Source organism: Somniosus microcephalus, chromosome 1 (genome assembly GCF_052327205.1).
Source record: "Somniosus microcephalus isolate GS21.2 chromosome 1, FLI_Smic_1.0, whole genome shotgun sequence".
Lineage (NCBI taxonomy): Eukaryota > Metazoa > Chordata > Chondrichthyes > Squaliformes > Somniosidae > Somniosus > Somniosus microcephalus.
The window spans coordinates 86,146,314-86,163,764 of record NC_140987.1 but is presented as its reverse complement, the minus strand read 5'-3'; the positions used below and the strand labels follow the sequence as shown (position 1 = coordinate 86,163,764).

The 17,451-nt window shown below is 49.0% G+C and overlaps 1 protein-coding gene across 5 annotated transcripts in view; it reads right to left on the bottom strand.

Annotated features, from left to right (window-relative positions):
* mtap (methylthioadenosine phosphorylase) overlaps nucleotides 1-17,451 on the bottom strand; it is a 293,107-nt gene that overhangs the window by 180,335 nt on the left and 95,321 nt on the right. For all 5 annotated transcript variants that reach the window (XM_085984024.1, XM_085984020.1, XM_085984008.1 and 2 more), the window contains exon 4: nucleotides 1,155-1,322. In XM_085984024.1, the coding sequence (XP_085840150.1) occupies nucleotides 1,155-1,322 (168 nt within the window). The remainder of the gene's footprint in view (nucleotides 1-1,154; nucleotides 1,323-17,451) is intronic.

Below are 17,451 nucleotides of genomic sequence, written 5' to 3'. Positions count from 1 at the left end.
ACCATTCAGCTCATTATGTCTGTGCCGGAAATGCATGGTATGGTGCAAATCACACTGGAACACATCACTGCATCACAAAAATGTTACCTTGCTGAAAAGAGCAAGTGGTTAAGGTTTATTTTATAGAAACATTTCGATTGATGAGCATATTTGGCTAGCTACAGGAATTCCATTGTATTTCTTTTTCTCGCTTCCTCTTGTTATGATTTGGTTCCCATTCTTTTATATTCAGCTTTGTTTTTTTCCCACTTATGTCCACTACGGCTTATTTTGTTTCTTTGCCTATTTTCTTCTGTTTACCTCCCTCTTCACAATTCCAGTGGGAAGGGGAAGGGAGGAAATAAAATTGCTGATGCAACACATTTAAACAACAAGAAAGCAGGATAGCCAATGGGGTAGTGATCCCCCACTAGGAACGAGTCCTTGGGTTTAGAGAATCTGAAATCTGCCTCTTCCGAAGCCAACTTTGAAAGCTGTGGTTTGCAATTTAAGCTGGTGGTAGTTCTCATCCAAGCACACTGCTACTGATGAAGCTGCCCTGTAAAAGGTTCCCTTGCATGTTGTCCACATCTTACCACAGACTAACCATGGGGTAATCACCAACCACACTCCGCCCCCCCCCTCCCCCCACACACAAAATCCACTGAACATTTACTAAAACAAACCAAATTCTCAGTGGAGACTGAAACAAATAAAAAGTTCTGTGTACTGTAAATGCACTCAGATTCCTATGCCTCTAATTATGCTGGCTGGACACACGGTCCCTTCACCTCGTATTGCTCCAGCATGTTTTCTCCTCAAAATGGACAAATGCGTGCGAGGGTGTGGGAACCCTTGTAAATACGATCAAAAGAATAAAAAAGGGCCTTCAATTTATGAAGAGGTTAAGAACAGACTATTCTTCTTGTTTATTTCTCTACAGCCTTTTAATGAAAGATTTCAACTGTGCAGGGGCAAGTCATAATGGTTTGGAAGGGGAAGGGGTTCAGGAAACCAGGAGATAGAATATTTGCACACAGCTCCGATTGTCACATAGTCTCCTGTCTAACGACCACAATACACAGCGCTTTACACCCCAATTTGGAATGCTCAACTGTTACGCCCACACTCAAACTTTGGCATCTGCTTTACAAAAGGCGTCGAATTAAAATTACCTGTCAATAAATTGATCGAGTATGACAATATCCCCAGGCTGGATTTCTTCCCGCAGTGAGCCACAGGCAGTAGTGGCAATAATATGGGTGCAGCCCTCCATCTTTAATGCCCAGATGTTTGCTCGGTAGTTGACATTCGTCGGCATAATGGAGTGTCCCCTGCCATGTCTATGTAATAAAGGAAAATTAATTATAGAAAATCTTACTGGGGCGATAAATACATTATATATTCTCTAAAAATGATATGGAAACGAGCAGACAGTTTTGCCACGTGGACTATATATTTAAATTATTGTTTTTTTTTTTTAAAATCAGGGAAGTGTCTTATAAAGGGATGCAGCAAAAGCTTCTGCTCATTAGCCGATTTATGCCTTTTCCATTCTGACAAGATCCTGATGAAAAATGTCACGCTGGTTCTGAATTTGATTAGCCGATTTATGCCTTTTCCATTCTGACAAGATCCTGATGAAAAATGTCACGCTGGTTCTGAATTTGATCGCGGTGCAAATGCAAAGAATGTTGGGGTCGCTGGAACGTTAACCGAGAAATTACGCTCGCAGGGCTGCAATACCACAAATGTGGCAGAATGGAACTTCAGCTCGTTACTCATCTTGACTCCTGGGGATGGGGTTACTTAAATAAAAGGGGTGGATGCCAGTACTGGTGGTACTGGCACGCACTCCCCTTGGATCTGAGAGATTTTGGAGCACCAGCCTCTCACTCCAATACGGCGTGGGCGGGTGGAAGGACAGGTGCACTGGATGAAATTAAAAATTTGCAGTTCCCCCTGAAATACTGCTTCCTTTCTGGTTTAACCAACGGTAGACAGCAATCAATCTGTCTTGGACTGACTGCCATTTGAGTACAGCATTGTGGAGCCTACAAACAGCCCTGTACAACAATCATCACTGGCGGCACAGGCGGCATTTCCAGGGAGCCTGGATTCCCAACAACCCCACCCCAAAAAGTGATGTTACAATGGCCCATTAAAATTTGTCTTCAGAGTCAGAAAGGAGAGAAGCTCAGCAGAAATGGGTTCAGCCCCAAATTCCTGCCCCTTTAGCTCTCATTACGCCAGATTCCCGCCCCTGAAAACAGTACAATTTATAGGTTACTAGCTGGGGAGCCCCGCGTTGCGAGGGCAATTTTGGGGCGCGAGGGCAATTTTGGGGCGCTTGGTCTCCCTGCCCGTGTGTCCCCCCTCTCCCTGTCATGTCCTCTCCCTGTCCTATCCCTCCCTCCCCTCCCCTCCTCTCCCTCCCCTCCCCTCCTCTCCCTCCCCTCCCGTCTCCCTCCCCTCGCCCACCCCCACCCCCGCTCCCCCACTCCTCTGTCCCTCTCTCCGGCCCCTCCCCCTGCCTAGCGCCTGAGGTCCGGAGCTGAGGTCCCCCGCGTATGGCGCGGCTGATGGACGGCCGTTGTGGGCGGGCGGGCAGCGCATGCGCGGTCAGTGGGCAATTTTGGGGCGCTTGGTCTCCCTGCCCGTGTGTCCCCCCTCTCCCTGTCATGTCCTCTCCCTCTCCCTGTCCTATCCCTCCCTCCCCCTCCCTCCCTCCCCTCCTCTCCCCTCCCCCACTCCCCTCTGTCCCTCTCTCCGGCCCCTCCCCCTGCCTAGCGCCTGAGGTCTGGAGCCGAGGTCCCCTGCGTATCGCGCGGCTGATGGACAGCCGCTGTGGGCGGCGCATGCGCGGTCAGTGCGGGCGGCGCATGCGCGGTCAGTGCGGGCGGCGCATGCGCGGTCAGTGCGGGCGGCGCGAGCGCCCCGCGATTTCCCGAGGCTCCCCCCCCCCCCCACGATTTCCCGAGGCTCCCCCCCCGCGATTTCCCGAGGCTCCCCACCCCCCGCGATTTCCCGAGGCTCCCCCCCCCCCGCGATTTCCCGAGGCTCTCCCCCCCCACCCCCCGCGATTTCCCCCCCCCCCCCCCGCGATTTCCCGAGGCTCTCCCCCCCCGCGCGATTTCCCGAGGCTCTCCCCCCCCCGCGATTTCCCGAGGCTCTCTCCCCCCCCCCCGCGATTTCCCGAGGCTCTCCCCCCCCCGCGATTTCCCGAGGCTCTCCCCCCCCCCCCCGCGATTTCCCGAGGCTCTCCCCCCCCCGCGATTTCCAGAGGCTCTCCCCCCCCCCGCGATTTCCCGAGGCTCTCCCCCCCCCCCTGCGATTTCCCGAGTCTCTCCCCCCCCCTGCGATTTCCCGAGGCTCTCCCCCCCCCCCCCCTGCGATTTCCCGAGGCTCTCCCCCCCCCCTGCGATTTCCCGAGGCTCTCCCCCCCCCCCCCGCGATTTCCCGAGGCTCTCCCCCCCCCCCCCCCCGCGCGATTTCCCGAGGCTCTCCCCCCCCCGCGATTTCCCGAGGCTCTCCCCCCCCCCCCTGCGATTTCCCGAGACTCTCCCCCCCCCCCCGCGATTTCCCGAGGCTCTTCCCCCCCTCCCCGCGATTTCCCGAGGCTCTCCCCCCCCCCGCGATTTCCCGAGGCTCTCCCCCCCCGCGATTTCCAGAGGCTCTCCCCCCCCCCCCCCGCGATTTCCCGAGGCTCTCCCCCCCCCCGCGATTTCCCGAGGCTCTCCCCCCCCCCTGCGATTTCCCGAGGCTCTCCCCCCCCCTGCGATTTCCCGAGGCTCTCCCCCCCCCCCTGCGATTTCCCGAGGCTCTCCCCCCCCCCCGCGATTTCCCAAGGCTCTCCCCCCCCCCGCGATTTCCCGAGGCTCTCCCCCCCCCCCCTATTAAATTGTTATTTAATTCCCTAACACATCATTAAAATATTTACCTTAGTTCCCTAACACACAGAAAGTGTGGGGGGAAAAAAGTGAAAAATCAAGATGGCGGCCACTCACCTCGGTTCAGAAGGATAAGGCCCGCCCACACACGCACCGATTGGTCGACCGGTCAGGTCACCGAAGCGTAGGATTGGTCAATCGTCGAGTCACTCGACACTCAACTGTAGGAAGGAACCCGCCGTCCGATTGTTGGACCTCGACGTCACACGGTCGCTAATGAGATGCTAATGAGCGGAACGCTGAACGTTTTTGGGATACCGCGGGCGGGATTTTTGTCCGGCCGAAACGTAAATACACCTATGACCGGTCCGGAATCGCAAGTTTTCTTTTGAGGCGACGCGCGCGTCGGTACGCTCTGTAACGTTCAAACGTATAGAGAACGGACAGACATCGGGACAGACAGAGGAGCCGCTTTATATATATAAGATTATCTGGGCATATATTAAAAAAAAATCACCAAATTCTCATCAGTTGTGAAAAAGGAAAAGATGGAAATTGCTAATTAGCAGAAGCTTTTGTTGCGTCCTTTCTGAAGAACACTTCCCTGATTTTTTTTTTTTTTAAATCACAGCCGGGAAGATATCTGATTAGTTGCATTCTTACAATACTCAACCAAGAAGCATCACATAACTCATAAGGACTGTATTTAAATTACTAGACAATTTGGTTTGTCTTGTTTTTCTAGTTTTCTCAGATGTTTCACAAGAACATAGAATGAGAAAAGGCCATGTAGCCCAAATGAATCACACAGAAATTACATTTTTTTTAAAAATTTGTTTATGGGATGTAGGCGTCACTGGCAAGGCCAGCATTTATTGCCAATCCCCAATTGTCCTCGAGAAGATGGTGCTGAGCCGCCTTCTTGAACCGCTGCAGTCCGTGTGGTGAAGGTACTCCCACAGTGCTGTTAGGGAGGGAGTTCCAGGATTTTGACCCAGCGACGATGAAGGAACAGCGATATACTTCCAATTCAGGATGGTGTGTGACTTGGAGGGAAACTTGCAGGTGGTGTTCCTATGCGCCTGCTGCCCTTGTCCCTTTAAGTGGTAGAGGTCGCGGGTTTGGGAGGTGCTGCCGAAGAAGCCTTGGCGAGTTGCTGCAGTGCATCTTGTAGATGGTACACACTGCAGCCACGGTACGCCGGTGGTGGAGGGAGTGAGTGTTTAAGGTGGTGGATGGAGTGCCAATCAAGCAGGCTGCTTTGTCCTGAATGGTGTCGAGCTTCTTGAGTGTTGTTGGAGCTGCACTCATCCAGGCAAGTGGAGAGTATTCCATCACACTCTACCTGTGCCTTGTAGATGATGGGAAGGCTTTGGAGAGTCAGGAGGTGAGACACTTGTTGTGTATGTACCTTTAAGAGAATAACTGGTCTCAGACTGCAGTACCGGCAGTGACCACCCCTGTATAAAAGGCGCTAGTGAGCCTCTGTTGTTTTCAGTTTCACTATTGACTTCCATCAGTAAAGACCTGTTTTGTTTAACTCCTGCTGTCCATGTCTCAATCATTCACGGACATAATACTGGCGACGAGCAGATACGAACCTACCTACAGTCTGCACCACCTCCTGGGATCCATTCCTACAGCGAAGTGAGCAGAGGTCGAGGCCAGAAAGAAAAGAAACTAAGAGGCAGTAGAAACGGGCGTCAACCGTGGGCATCCGCCCCTGTGTTTGCGGAGTTGAAGATTGCTGGAGAAGCTGTCGGAAGCGGGGCCTGGTTCCTATCGACGGTGCTTCAGCTAATCGGGCTGGTGGCAGGTAGTGCACTGATCCTTCCTGGGCTGCGGCGGTCGCGAACTCGAGCAGGTGGTTTGCAACGGGGCCGAGCAGCGTTGTCGGGAAGAGAGAGAGAGGGTGGAGCACACAGGGCGCGGCCGGTGCTACGAAGCCGGGCTGCGTATAGACCCGCGAAGAGGGAGGCAAGAGTCCCACAGGGTTGTTCCACGACGGGAAAATAATAAAAAAAAGAAATATTAAACGCGCAAGAAACCGCGAGGAGCTGCAGGTTGCAACGGGAACCGCGGAAAGCAGTGCTAACAACAGCGGGGAAGAAGGCAAAGCACGGGAGGCGCCATTTTAGATTTGCAAGATGCCGAAGACTGGCAGTATCACCGCTTTTGATAATACAATAGAGGACTGGACCACGTATGTGGAAAGAGTCGAGGTATATTTCGAGGCAAACGAAATAGCGGAGGAGAAAAAGGCATCGATATTGCTAAACTTAATGGACGCTAGAACGTACGGCCTATTGCGGGACCTGATTACTCCAGCCAAACCGAAGGCGAAGAGTTTTAACGAAATTGTTACTGTCCTACAGGAACACCTAAACCCTGCACCGCTGTTGATAGCAGAAAGATTTAAATTCCACAGGAGAACTCAGCATAAAGATGAGAGCAATGCTGAGTACCTTATGGAACTATGCAAGCTATCAAAGCACTGCCAGTTCGGAGCAGGACTGGCAGATACCCTACGGGACAAATTTGTCTGTGGACTCCTGAGTGAAGGAACACAGAAGAAGTTACTCTCAGAGAAAGAGCGGACACAAGATAAGGCTTTCAGCGTGGCAGTATCGTATGAAGCAGCAGCCAGGGGAGCTGCAGAAATTCAACAAAAACCACAGGAATACGGCACCCACGAAATGACACGGGGATTTGCAAACTGTTATCGCTGCGGCAGAACTAACCATGACCAGAAGGACTGCTGGTTCAAAGACAAAATATGCAGGCAATGCGGGAAGATGGGACACATTGCACGAGTTTGCAGGTCTGGGAAGAAGACCAGCGACAACAAAAAGGCTACTAAGGAACCGTACAAGAAAGTACAAAAGATGACGGACAGTAGTTCCGAAGACCAGATGAGCGATAGTGAATCCAGGAACAGGAGACTAAGCTGTCTCAAACTTCACAATGTAATCGCAAAAGAGGATCACCGAACCATTTGGGTCACCCTCATGAAAGCAGGGTCCCAAGTTAAAATGGAATTGGATACAGGATCAGCGCTAACCGTCATGAATCGACGAGACTACGAGCGGCTATTCTCACACATACCCTTGAGAGACACATCCATCGTCTTGACGATGTATACGGGGCAAAAAGTATACCCCAGAGGAAAAATAAGGGTGCCTGTCGAATACAACGGCAAGAAAATACGGAAATTGTATCTCTACATACGGCCAAATGGTGGACCATCGTTATTGGGACGGGAATGGATCAGGAAGATAAACTTAGATTGGCACTCCATTCATGCAATGACGGTGGACGGTAAAAAAGATGAAGACGTCACTCCTGGACGATTGTCAACAATCTTAGCTAACGCCAAAGAGGTATTTCAACAAGAACTGGGCACGCTTAAAGGCGTAACCGCCTCGATAAAAATAGAAGAGAATGCGGTTCCCAAGTTTTTCAAAGCAAGACCGGTACCATATGCAATTCGCCCAGCCGTCGAGGCAGAGCTGGAGAATCTGGAGAAGGCAGGCGTGTTGTCTAAGGTCGACTGGAGCGAGTGGGCGACACCCATCGTTCCTGTCATGAAGAAAACGTTAAGCAATAAGTCCGGGGAGCCAAGGAAGATTCGCATCTGTGGGGATTTCAAGGTGACGGTGAACCCAGTCCTTCACACAGTACAATATCCTCTTCCAAGGATAGAAGACATCTTCGCCTCACTGTCTGGAGGGAAGCGTTTTACAAAAATTGACCTAGCACAAGCATATTTGCAGATGGAGGTTGAAGAGTCCTCTAGGAAGTATCTCACGATAAACACTCACAAAGGTCTTTATCAGTATCATCGATTGGTATTCGGAGTAGTATCGGCTCCGGCAATATGGCAAAGAGCGATGGAACAAGTCCTGCAAGGGATTCCGGGGACTCAGTTACTTGGACGACATCCTTGTGACAGGTGAAGATGACAGTGAACACCTTAACAACCTAGAACAGGTGCTCACTAGACTACGGGAACATGGGCTGCGAGCCAACCGCCCCAAGTGCGAATTTTTAAAGAAACAGATATCGTATTGTGGCCACATGATTGATGAAGAGGGGTTACATAAGTCCCGTGACAAAATTGAAGCGGTTGTTAAGGCCCCAGCACCTGAAAATGTGTCTCAACTGAGGTAATTCCTCGGATTGATGAATTACTACCATAAGTTTTTGCCGAATTTGTCGACAATTCTGCACCCACTGAACGCCCTGCTACGAACGGGGGTAGCATGGAAATGGAGCGATGATTGTAAGCGGGCCTTTCAGAAGAGTAAGGACTTAATCACTTCAAGGGAAATATTGGCTCACTACAACCCAGCACTGCCGATCAGACTGGCGTCTCCCTACGGCATTGGGGCGGTACTGTCACATAAATTCCTTGATGGTTTAGGGAGGCCGATAGCTTTTGCGTCACGCTCGTTAACTTCTGCTGAGCGTAACTACGCCCAGATTGACAGAGAGGCCCTCAGCCTAGTGTGGGGGGTGAAGAAGTTCAATCACTACCTGCACGGTCAAAAATTTACTCTACTAACCGATCATCAACCTCTTGTCTCCATTTTCAACCCTCAGAAGGGCATACCGATAATGACAGCACAACGGCTGCAGAGGTGGTCCCTTTTCCTAGGGGCACACCAATATGACATCGAGTACAAAGGAACTAAACAGCATGGAAATGCTGATGGATTCTCACGCCTACCGTTGCCGACGGTGGAAGAAGACGACCTTGCAGTGGATCCAATGGAGTTATTCCACTCGACCATAATCGAATGTCTCCCTGTGACGAATGCAAACATAGAAAAGGAAACACGGAATGACCCGACACTATCACGGGTCTATGATTTAACGGTGAAGGGATGGCCAGCACATGGCGAACCACTGCTGCCAGCATTCTCGCCGAGAAGAGAACAGCTGTCAGTGTGCAGAGGAACCTTGATGTGTGGATCCAGAGTAGTAATTCCACCTAAGTTGACGGATAGAGTGCTCAATGAGCTTCATGAGGGTCATCTGGGTGGGGTAAAAATGAAGAACTTAGCCAGAGCATTTGTGTGGTGGCCGGGAATCGATAGAGAAATCGAAGAGATGACCAAGAGCTGTGCAGGATGCCAGAAGGTCCAAAACGCCCCACCACAAGCTCCTCTGCATCCATGGGAGTGGCCCTCATCTCCATGGCAAAGGGTGCACATTGATTTTGCTGGTCCCTTCATGGACTCGATGTTTTTCATTGCGGTGGATGCACATTCAAAGTGGCCAGAGGTAATAAAAATGTCCTCAACCACCACGGAAAAAACTATCACAGTTTTACGAACCATATTCGCCAGGAATGGGCTGCCTGAACAGATTTGCTCTGACAATGGACCACAGTTTGTGTCTGAAGAGTTCCGGAGGTTCTTAAAGAACAATGGTGTTAAGCACTACACATCTGCCCCATATCATCCAGCCACTAATGGATTGGCCGAGAGGTTTGTCCAAACATTCAAGAAGGCTATCAAGGCAATGTGTAATGAAGATATACCCCTACAACACAAGGTGGACAACTTCTTGTTTGCCTACCGGAATGCGACACATGCGGTTACCAACCAAACTCCAGCCATGATGTTCTTCAATCGAAGACTACGATGTTGCTTGGATTTGGTTAAGCCAAACGTCCTAAGAGATGTGGAGAACAGGCAGTTTCAGGATATGAATGAAAGGCCGACCAGGAGTTTTAAGATAGGTCAACCAGTTTTGGCCCGGGACTACCGCACTGAGAAATGGCAGCCAGGAACGATTTGTACACGGCAAGGACCTCTCATGTATACCGTGGACGTTGGGGAGAGTATTGTAAGATGCCATGCTGACCAGATTCTAGAGTCACTGGATAACGTCAACTCCACACCACGATCTGATACACCTGGTAATGAAATCGACGTTCCAATTGCAGCTACCGCAGAACCGGTAATATTGGAAGTAGATGAACCAAACAACGACATTGATCCCGACTCAACATTGCCAGAAGAACCTGATACCCCAAAGAGGCATTATCCAGACAGAATCAGGAAGCCTCCTCAAAGACTGAACTTATAATTGCTTAAACTTAACCAATGTATCTAGCAACCGTAATTGTGATTGTAATTAGTTATCATTTAGTTGTTAAATGAGTGTTATGTACTGTTTATCTAAAAGGGGAGGAATTGTTGTGTATGTACCTTTAAGAGAATAACTGGTCTCAGGCTGCAGTACCGGCAGTGACCACCCCTGTATAAAAGGTGCTAGTGAGCCTGTTGTTTTCAGTTTCACTATTGACTTCCATCAGTAAAGACCTGTTTTGTTTAACTCCTGCTGTCCGTGTCTCAATCATTCACGGACGTAATAACACTCGCTGCAGAATACCTAGCCTCTGACCTGCTCTTGTTGCCACCGTATTTATGTGACTGGTCCAGTTAAGTTTCTTGTCAATTGTGAACCCCAGGATGTTGATGGTGAGAGATTCAGCGATGGTAATACCATTGAATGTCATGGGGCGGTGGTTAAGACTCTCGCTTGTTGCAGATAGTCATTGCCTGGCACTTCTGTGGCACGAATGTTACCTGCCACTTATCAGCCCAAGCCCGAATGTCATCCAGGTCTTGTTGCATGTGGGCATGGACTGCTTCCTTATCCGAGGAGTTGTGAATGGCACTGAACACACTGCAATCATCAGCGAACATCCCCATTTCTGACTTTATGTTGGAGGGAAGGTCATTGATGAAGCAGCTGAAGATGGTTGAGCCTAGGACACTGCTCTGAGGAACTCCTGTAGCGATGTCCTGGGGCTGTGATGATTGACCGTCAACCACCACAACCATCTTCCGTTGTGCTAGGTATGACCCCAGCCAGTGGAGAGGTCACCCCCCCCCCCGATTCCCATTGACCAGTTTTACTAGGGCTCCTTCATGCCACACGCGGTCAAATGCTGCTTTGATGTAAAGGGCAGTCAATCTCACCTCACCTCTGGAATTCAGCTCCTTTGTCCACGTTTAGACCAAGGTTGTAATGAGGTTGGGAGCGGAGCGGTCTTGTCAGAACCCAAACTGGGCATCAGTGAGCAGGTTATTGGTGAGTAAGTGCCGCTTGGTAGCACTGTCGATGACTCCTTCCATCGCTTTGCTGATGATTGACAGTAGACTGACAGGGCAGTAATTGGCCGGATTGGATTTGTCCTGCTTTTTGTGGACAGGACATACCTGGGCAGTTTTCCACATTGTCGGATAGGTGCCAGTGTTGTAGCTGTACTGGAACAGCTTGGCTAGAGGCGCGGCTAGTCCTGGAGCACAAGTCTTCAGCACGACAGCCGAGATGTTGTCGGAGCCCATAGCCTTTACTGTATCCAGTGCGCTCAGCCGTTTCTTGATATCACGTGGAGTGAATCGAATTGGCTGAAGATTGGCTTCTGTGATGGTGGGGACCTCAGGAATAGGCCGATATGGATCATCCACTCGGCACTTCTGGCTGAAGATGGTTGCAAATGCTTCAGCTTTGTCTTTTGCACTCACGTGCTCCACCATCATTGAGGATGGGGATATTCATGGAGCCTCCTCCTCCCATTAATCAGTTAATGGTCCACCACCATTCACAACTGGATGTGGCAGGACTACAGAGCTTTGATCTGATCCGTTGATTGTGGGTTCGCTTAGCCCTGTCTATAGCATGCATGCTGCTTCTGCTTTTTAGCATGCATGTAGTCCTGTGTTGCAGCTTCCCCAGGTTGGCACCTCATTTTTAGGTACGCCTGGTGCTGCTCTTCTACACTCTTTATTGAGCCAGGATTGGTCCCCTGGCTTGGTGGTAATGTTAGAGTGAGGGATATGCCAGGCCATGAGGTTACAGTTTGTGGTGGAATACAATTCTGCTGCTGCTGCTGATGGCCCACAGCGCTTCATGAATGCCCAGTTTTGAGCTGCTAGATCGGTTCTGAATCTATCCCATTTAGCATGGTGGTAGTGCCACACAACACGATGGAGGGTGTCCTCAGTGTGAAGACGGGACTTTGTCTCCACAATGACTCTGCGGTGGTCACTGCTACCAATACGGTCATGGACAGATGCATCTGCGACAGGTAGATTGGTGAGGACGAGGTCAAGTAGGTTCTTCCCTCGTGTTGGTTCTCTCACCACCTTCAGGACTCGGCCAGCTCGGTCAGCAGTGGTGCTACTGAGCCACTCTTGGTGATGGACATTGAAGTCCCCCACCCAGAGTACATTCTGTGCCCTTGCTACTCTCAGTGCTTCTTCCAAGTGGTGTGCAACATGGAGGAGTACTGATTCATCAGCTGAGGGAGGACAGTAGGGATCATCATCGCCTCCTATGTTATTTAAATTTCCACGGTGAGGTAATTAAACATAGGTAAAATTTCCTAGAAGCCAAAACAGTGATCTCCCTCCAGATAACGAGCGGACCAAAAGGAGCGGGAACGGACCGAGAACTGAGCAGGGATAAAGAGCGCGGCGAGAGCGGAGCAACTCAACACAGGCAGAATATGAAAGAGTGACATCAGAGTAAAAAACCTAAAGTTGACGTCAGCACAAGGGAAGGAGCTGATTGATGAGTAGGTAGTGAGTGCTTTTTTTTTAATTTTAAGTTTATTTCTGCTTAGTTCTGCTAAAGAGTGGGATTGGAGAGGGGCTCTTCATCTTAGGGACCAGGGTTAAATAGCTGGTTAGGGATAAAGCAGGAGCTTAGAGATTAGTAACCATCAATACCATATAAAATTAGTAACTTAATACAACGTTAAATTAGTAACTGTTGATACTATACTAAATTAATAACTTGAATTAGGTACATCTTAGTCTTAAGTTTCTGTAAAGTTAGTTAATAGTCGAATAAATAAAGGCATGGCAGGGCAGCTTAGTCCCGTGGAATGCGCATCCTGTGCCATGTGGGAAATCCAGGACGCTTCCCATGTCCCGGACAATCACATGTGCAGGAAGTGTCGGCAGCTGGAGGAGCTCGAGCTCCGGGTTTTAGAGCTTGAGCAGCAGCTGACGTCACTGCGGTGCATCCGCGAGGCTGAGAGCTTCGTGGATAGCACGTTCCAGGAGGTGGTCACCCCGTAGCTAAGGAGTGGGCAGGCAGAGAGGGAATGGATAAACACCAGACAGAAGAGGACCAGGCAGGTAGTGCATCTCGCTCTCCACCAGTACTCAGAACAGAATACTAGTTGAGGGCAATGGTTCCTATGGGGAGTGCAGCCAGAGCCAAGTCCATGGCACCATGGGTGGCTCAGCAGTTTGGGGGGGGGGGGGGGGGGAAAAGAGAGGAGGATGATGGGGAAAGCAATAGTGGTAGAGGATTGGATAGTTGGGGGAGCAGACAACCGTTTCTGCAACAGCAGACGTGACTCCAGGATGGTATGTTGCCTCCCTGGTGCCAGAGTGAAGAATGTCACTGAGTGGCAGAACATTCTCAGGGGGGAGGGTGAACAGACAGAGCTCATGGTCCATATCAGTACCAATGACACAGGTAGAGAGAGGAATGAGATCCTGCAGGCAGATTTCAGGGAGCTAGGAAAGAGATTAAAAAGCAGGATCTCAAAGGTAGTAATCTCTGGACTACTCCCGGTGCCACGCGCGAGTGAGTATAGAGCAGATGAATGCGCGGCTGGAGAGATGGTGCAGGAAGGAGGGCTTAAGATTCCTGGGACAATGGGGCCGGTTCTGTGGGAGGTGGGACCTGTGCAGGCCGGACGGGTTGCACCTCAACAGAGCCGGAACCAATGTCCTCGCGGAGATGTTTGCTAGTGCTGTTCGGGAGGGTTTAAACTAAGTTGATAGGGGGATGGGCACCAGGATATAGCATTAGAAAGGAGAAACAAAAGACACAAAGGAGTGGGAGAGATGAATAGCACTAAAGTAATAGTAAAGTATTAGTTGGGGTCAGATTAAGAGAAAACACAGGATGGTCTAAGATAGTTTACAATATATATATGTGAACGCACAAAGTATAGTAAACAAGGTTGGTGAGCTGCAGGCGCAAATAGCCACATGGGAATATGATGGTGTGGCAATGACGGAGTCCTACCTCAAAAAGGGCAGGATTGGATATTAAATATTCCTTGATACAAGGTGTGCGGGAAAGATAGGGAAGGAAAGATAAGAGGTGGAGTGGCAGTATTGGTTAAGGAGAATGTTACACTGCTGGAGAGTGGATGTCCTGGAGGGGTCAAGGACAGAATCTATATGGCTAGAGTTAAGAAATAATAGCGATGCCATTACACTACGAGGTGTATTCTATAGGTCACCAACTAGTGGGAACAATATGGAGGAGCAAATTGGCAGACAAAGTACAGAGAAATGCAAGAACTATTGAGCAGTGGTAATGGGGGACTTCAACTATCCTAATAATAGACTGGGATAGTAATAGTGTAAAGGGCAGAGAGGGAGAAGAATTTCTGAAGTGTGTTCAGGCAAACTTTCTGGATCAGTATCTTTCCGGCCCAACGAGGAAGGAGGCATTGCTGGATTTGGTTCTGGGGAATGAGGTAGGTCAAGTGGAGTAAGGGTCAGTAGGTGAACATTTAGGGAACAGTGATCATAGTATCAAAGTTTACATAGAAACATAGAAGATAGGAGCAGGAGTAGGCCATTCAGCCCCTCGAGCCTGCTCCGCCATTCAATGAGATCATGGCTGATCATCCAAACTCAGAACCCTGTCCCTGCCATCTCCCCATATGCCTTGATCCTTTTAGCCTTAAGAAATATATCTAACTCCTTCTTGAATATATTTAATGAATTGGCCTCAATTGCCTTCTGTCGTAGAGAATTCCACAGGTTCACCACTCTCTGGGTGAAGAAATTCCTCCTCATCTCTGTCCTAAATGGCTTACCCCTTATCCTTAGATTGTGACCCCTGGTTCTGGACTTCCCCACCATCGGGAACATCCTTCCTGCAGCTAGTCTGTCTAGTCCTGTTAGAATTTTATAAGTTTCAATGAAATCCCCTCTCATTCTTCTAAACTCCAGCGAGTATAAGCCCAATCGACCTAATCTCTCCTCATAAGTCATTCCTGCCATCCCAGGTATCAGTCTGGTGAATCTTCACTGAACTCCATCCATGGCAAGGACATCCTTCCTCAGGTAAGGTGACCAAAACTGCACACAATACTCAAGGTGTGGTCTCACCAAGGCCCTGTACAACTGCAGCTCCTTGTTCCTGTACTCAAACCCTCTCGCTACGAAGGCCAACATACCATTTGCCTTCTTAACCGCCTGCTGCACCTGCATGCTTACCTTCAGCAACTGGTGCACAAGGACACCCAGGTCTCGTTGCACTTGCCCTTCTCCCAATCTATTGCCATTCAGATAATAATCTGCCTTCCTGTTTTTGCCACCAAAGTGGATAACCTCGCATTTATCCACATTATACTGTATCTGCCATGCATCTGCCCAATCACCCAATGTGTCCAAATCATCCTGGGGTTTCTCAGCATCCTCCTCACAGCACACACGCCCACCCAGCTTTGTGTCGTCTGCAAACTTGGATATATTACATCTAGTTCCCTCGTCTAGATCATTAATATATATTGTGAATAGCTGGGGTCCTAGGACCGATCCCTGCGGTACCCCGCTAGTCACGGCCTGCCACTCGGAAAAAGACCAATTTATTCCAACTCTTTGCTTCCTGTCTGCCAACCAGTTCTCTATCCACATCAGTACCTTGCCCCCAATCCCACGTGCCTTAACTTTACACACTAATCTCTTATACGGGACCTTATCGAAAGCCTCAAAGTCCAAATACACCACATCCACTGGTTCTCCCTTATCTATTCTACCAGTTACATCCTCAAAAAATTCCAGTAGATTAGTCAAGCACGATTTATCTTTTGTAAATCCATGTTGACTTTGTCCGATCATGTCACTGTTTTCCAAGTGCTCTTTTACATCTTTTATAATGGACTCTAGCATTTTCCCCACTATCGATGTCAGGCTTACCGGTCTATAATTCCCCGTTTTCTCTCTACCACCTTTTTTGAACAGTGGGGTAACATTAGCTATCCTCCAATCCATGGGAACTGTTCCAGAGTCTATAGAATGGTGGAAGATGATCAGCAATGCATCTACTATTTCCAGGGCCACTTCCTTAAGTACCCTAGGATGTAGATTATTAGGCCCTGGGGATTTATCGGCCTTCAATCCCGTCAATTTCCCTAACACCATTTCCCTACAAATACTGATTTCATTTAGTTCCTCCCTCTCATTAGACCCTATGTTCCCCGACATCTCTGGCAGGTTATTTGTGTCCTCCTTTGTGAAGACAGAACCAAAGTATGTATTTAACTGGTCTGCCATTTCTTTGTTCCCCATTATAAATTCCCCTGATTCTGACTGCAAGGGACCTACGCTTGACTTCACCAATCTTTTTCTCTTTACATATCTGTAAAAGCTTTGAGTCAGTTTTTATGTTCCCTGCAAGCTTACTCTCATACTCTATTTTCCCCCTCTTAATTAATCCCTTTGTCCTCCTTTGCTGAATCCTAAACTGCTCCCAATCCTCAGGTTTACTGCTTTTTCTGGCCAATTTATATGTCCTCTCCTTGGATCTTATGTTATCCCTAATTTCCCTTGTTAGCCACGGTTGAGTCACCTTTTTTGTTTTATTTTTATGCCAAACAGGGATGAACAAAGATTAGCTAAGGAAAAGGACAGGGAGCAATCTAGAGTAAAAATACTTAATTGGATGAAGGCCAATTTCAGTGGGATGAGAGCGGATCTGGCCCAGGTAAATTGGAATCAAAGATTGGCAGGCAAAACTATAATGGAACAATGGGCTGCCTTTAAAGAGGAAATAGCTTGTGTACAGTCGAGGTACATTACCACTAGGGGGAAAGGCAGGGCAACTAAAGTCAAGGCTCCCTGGATGATGAAAGAGAGAGATAGAGAGTAAGACATCTGAGAATCAGGCTAAATAAAGAAAGTTCAGAGAAGTGAAAAAGAAAATAAGAGTGGCAAAGAGAGGGTGTAAGAATAGAATGGCAGCCAACATAAGGTAATCCAAAAGTCTTCTATAGGCATATAAATAATAAACGGGTAGCAAGAGGAGTGGTGGGGCTGATTAGTGGCCAAAAAGGAGACCTATGCATGGAGGCAGAGGCTATCGCTGAGGTGCTAAATGAGTACTTTGCATCTGTCTTCACCAAGGAAGATGCTGCCATTGACATAGTGAAGGAGGAGGTAGAGGAGATACTGGATGGGATAAAAATTGATAAAGAGGAGGTAATACAAAGGCTGGCTATACATAAAGTAGATAAGTCACCAAGACCAGATAAGATGCATCCTAGGATGCTGAGGAAAGTGAAGGAAGAAATCGCAGAGGTACTGGCCATAATCTTCCAATCTTACTTAGAAGCGGGGATGGTGCCAGAGGACTGGAGAATTGCAAATGTTACACCCTTGTTCAAAAAAGGGTGTAAAGATAAACCCAGCAACTACAGGCCAGTCAGTTTAACCTTGGTAGTGGGGAAGCTTTTAGAAACAATAATCAGGGACAAAATTGTCACTTGGACAAGTGTGGAATAATTAAGGAAAGCTAGCACGGA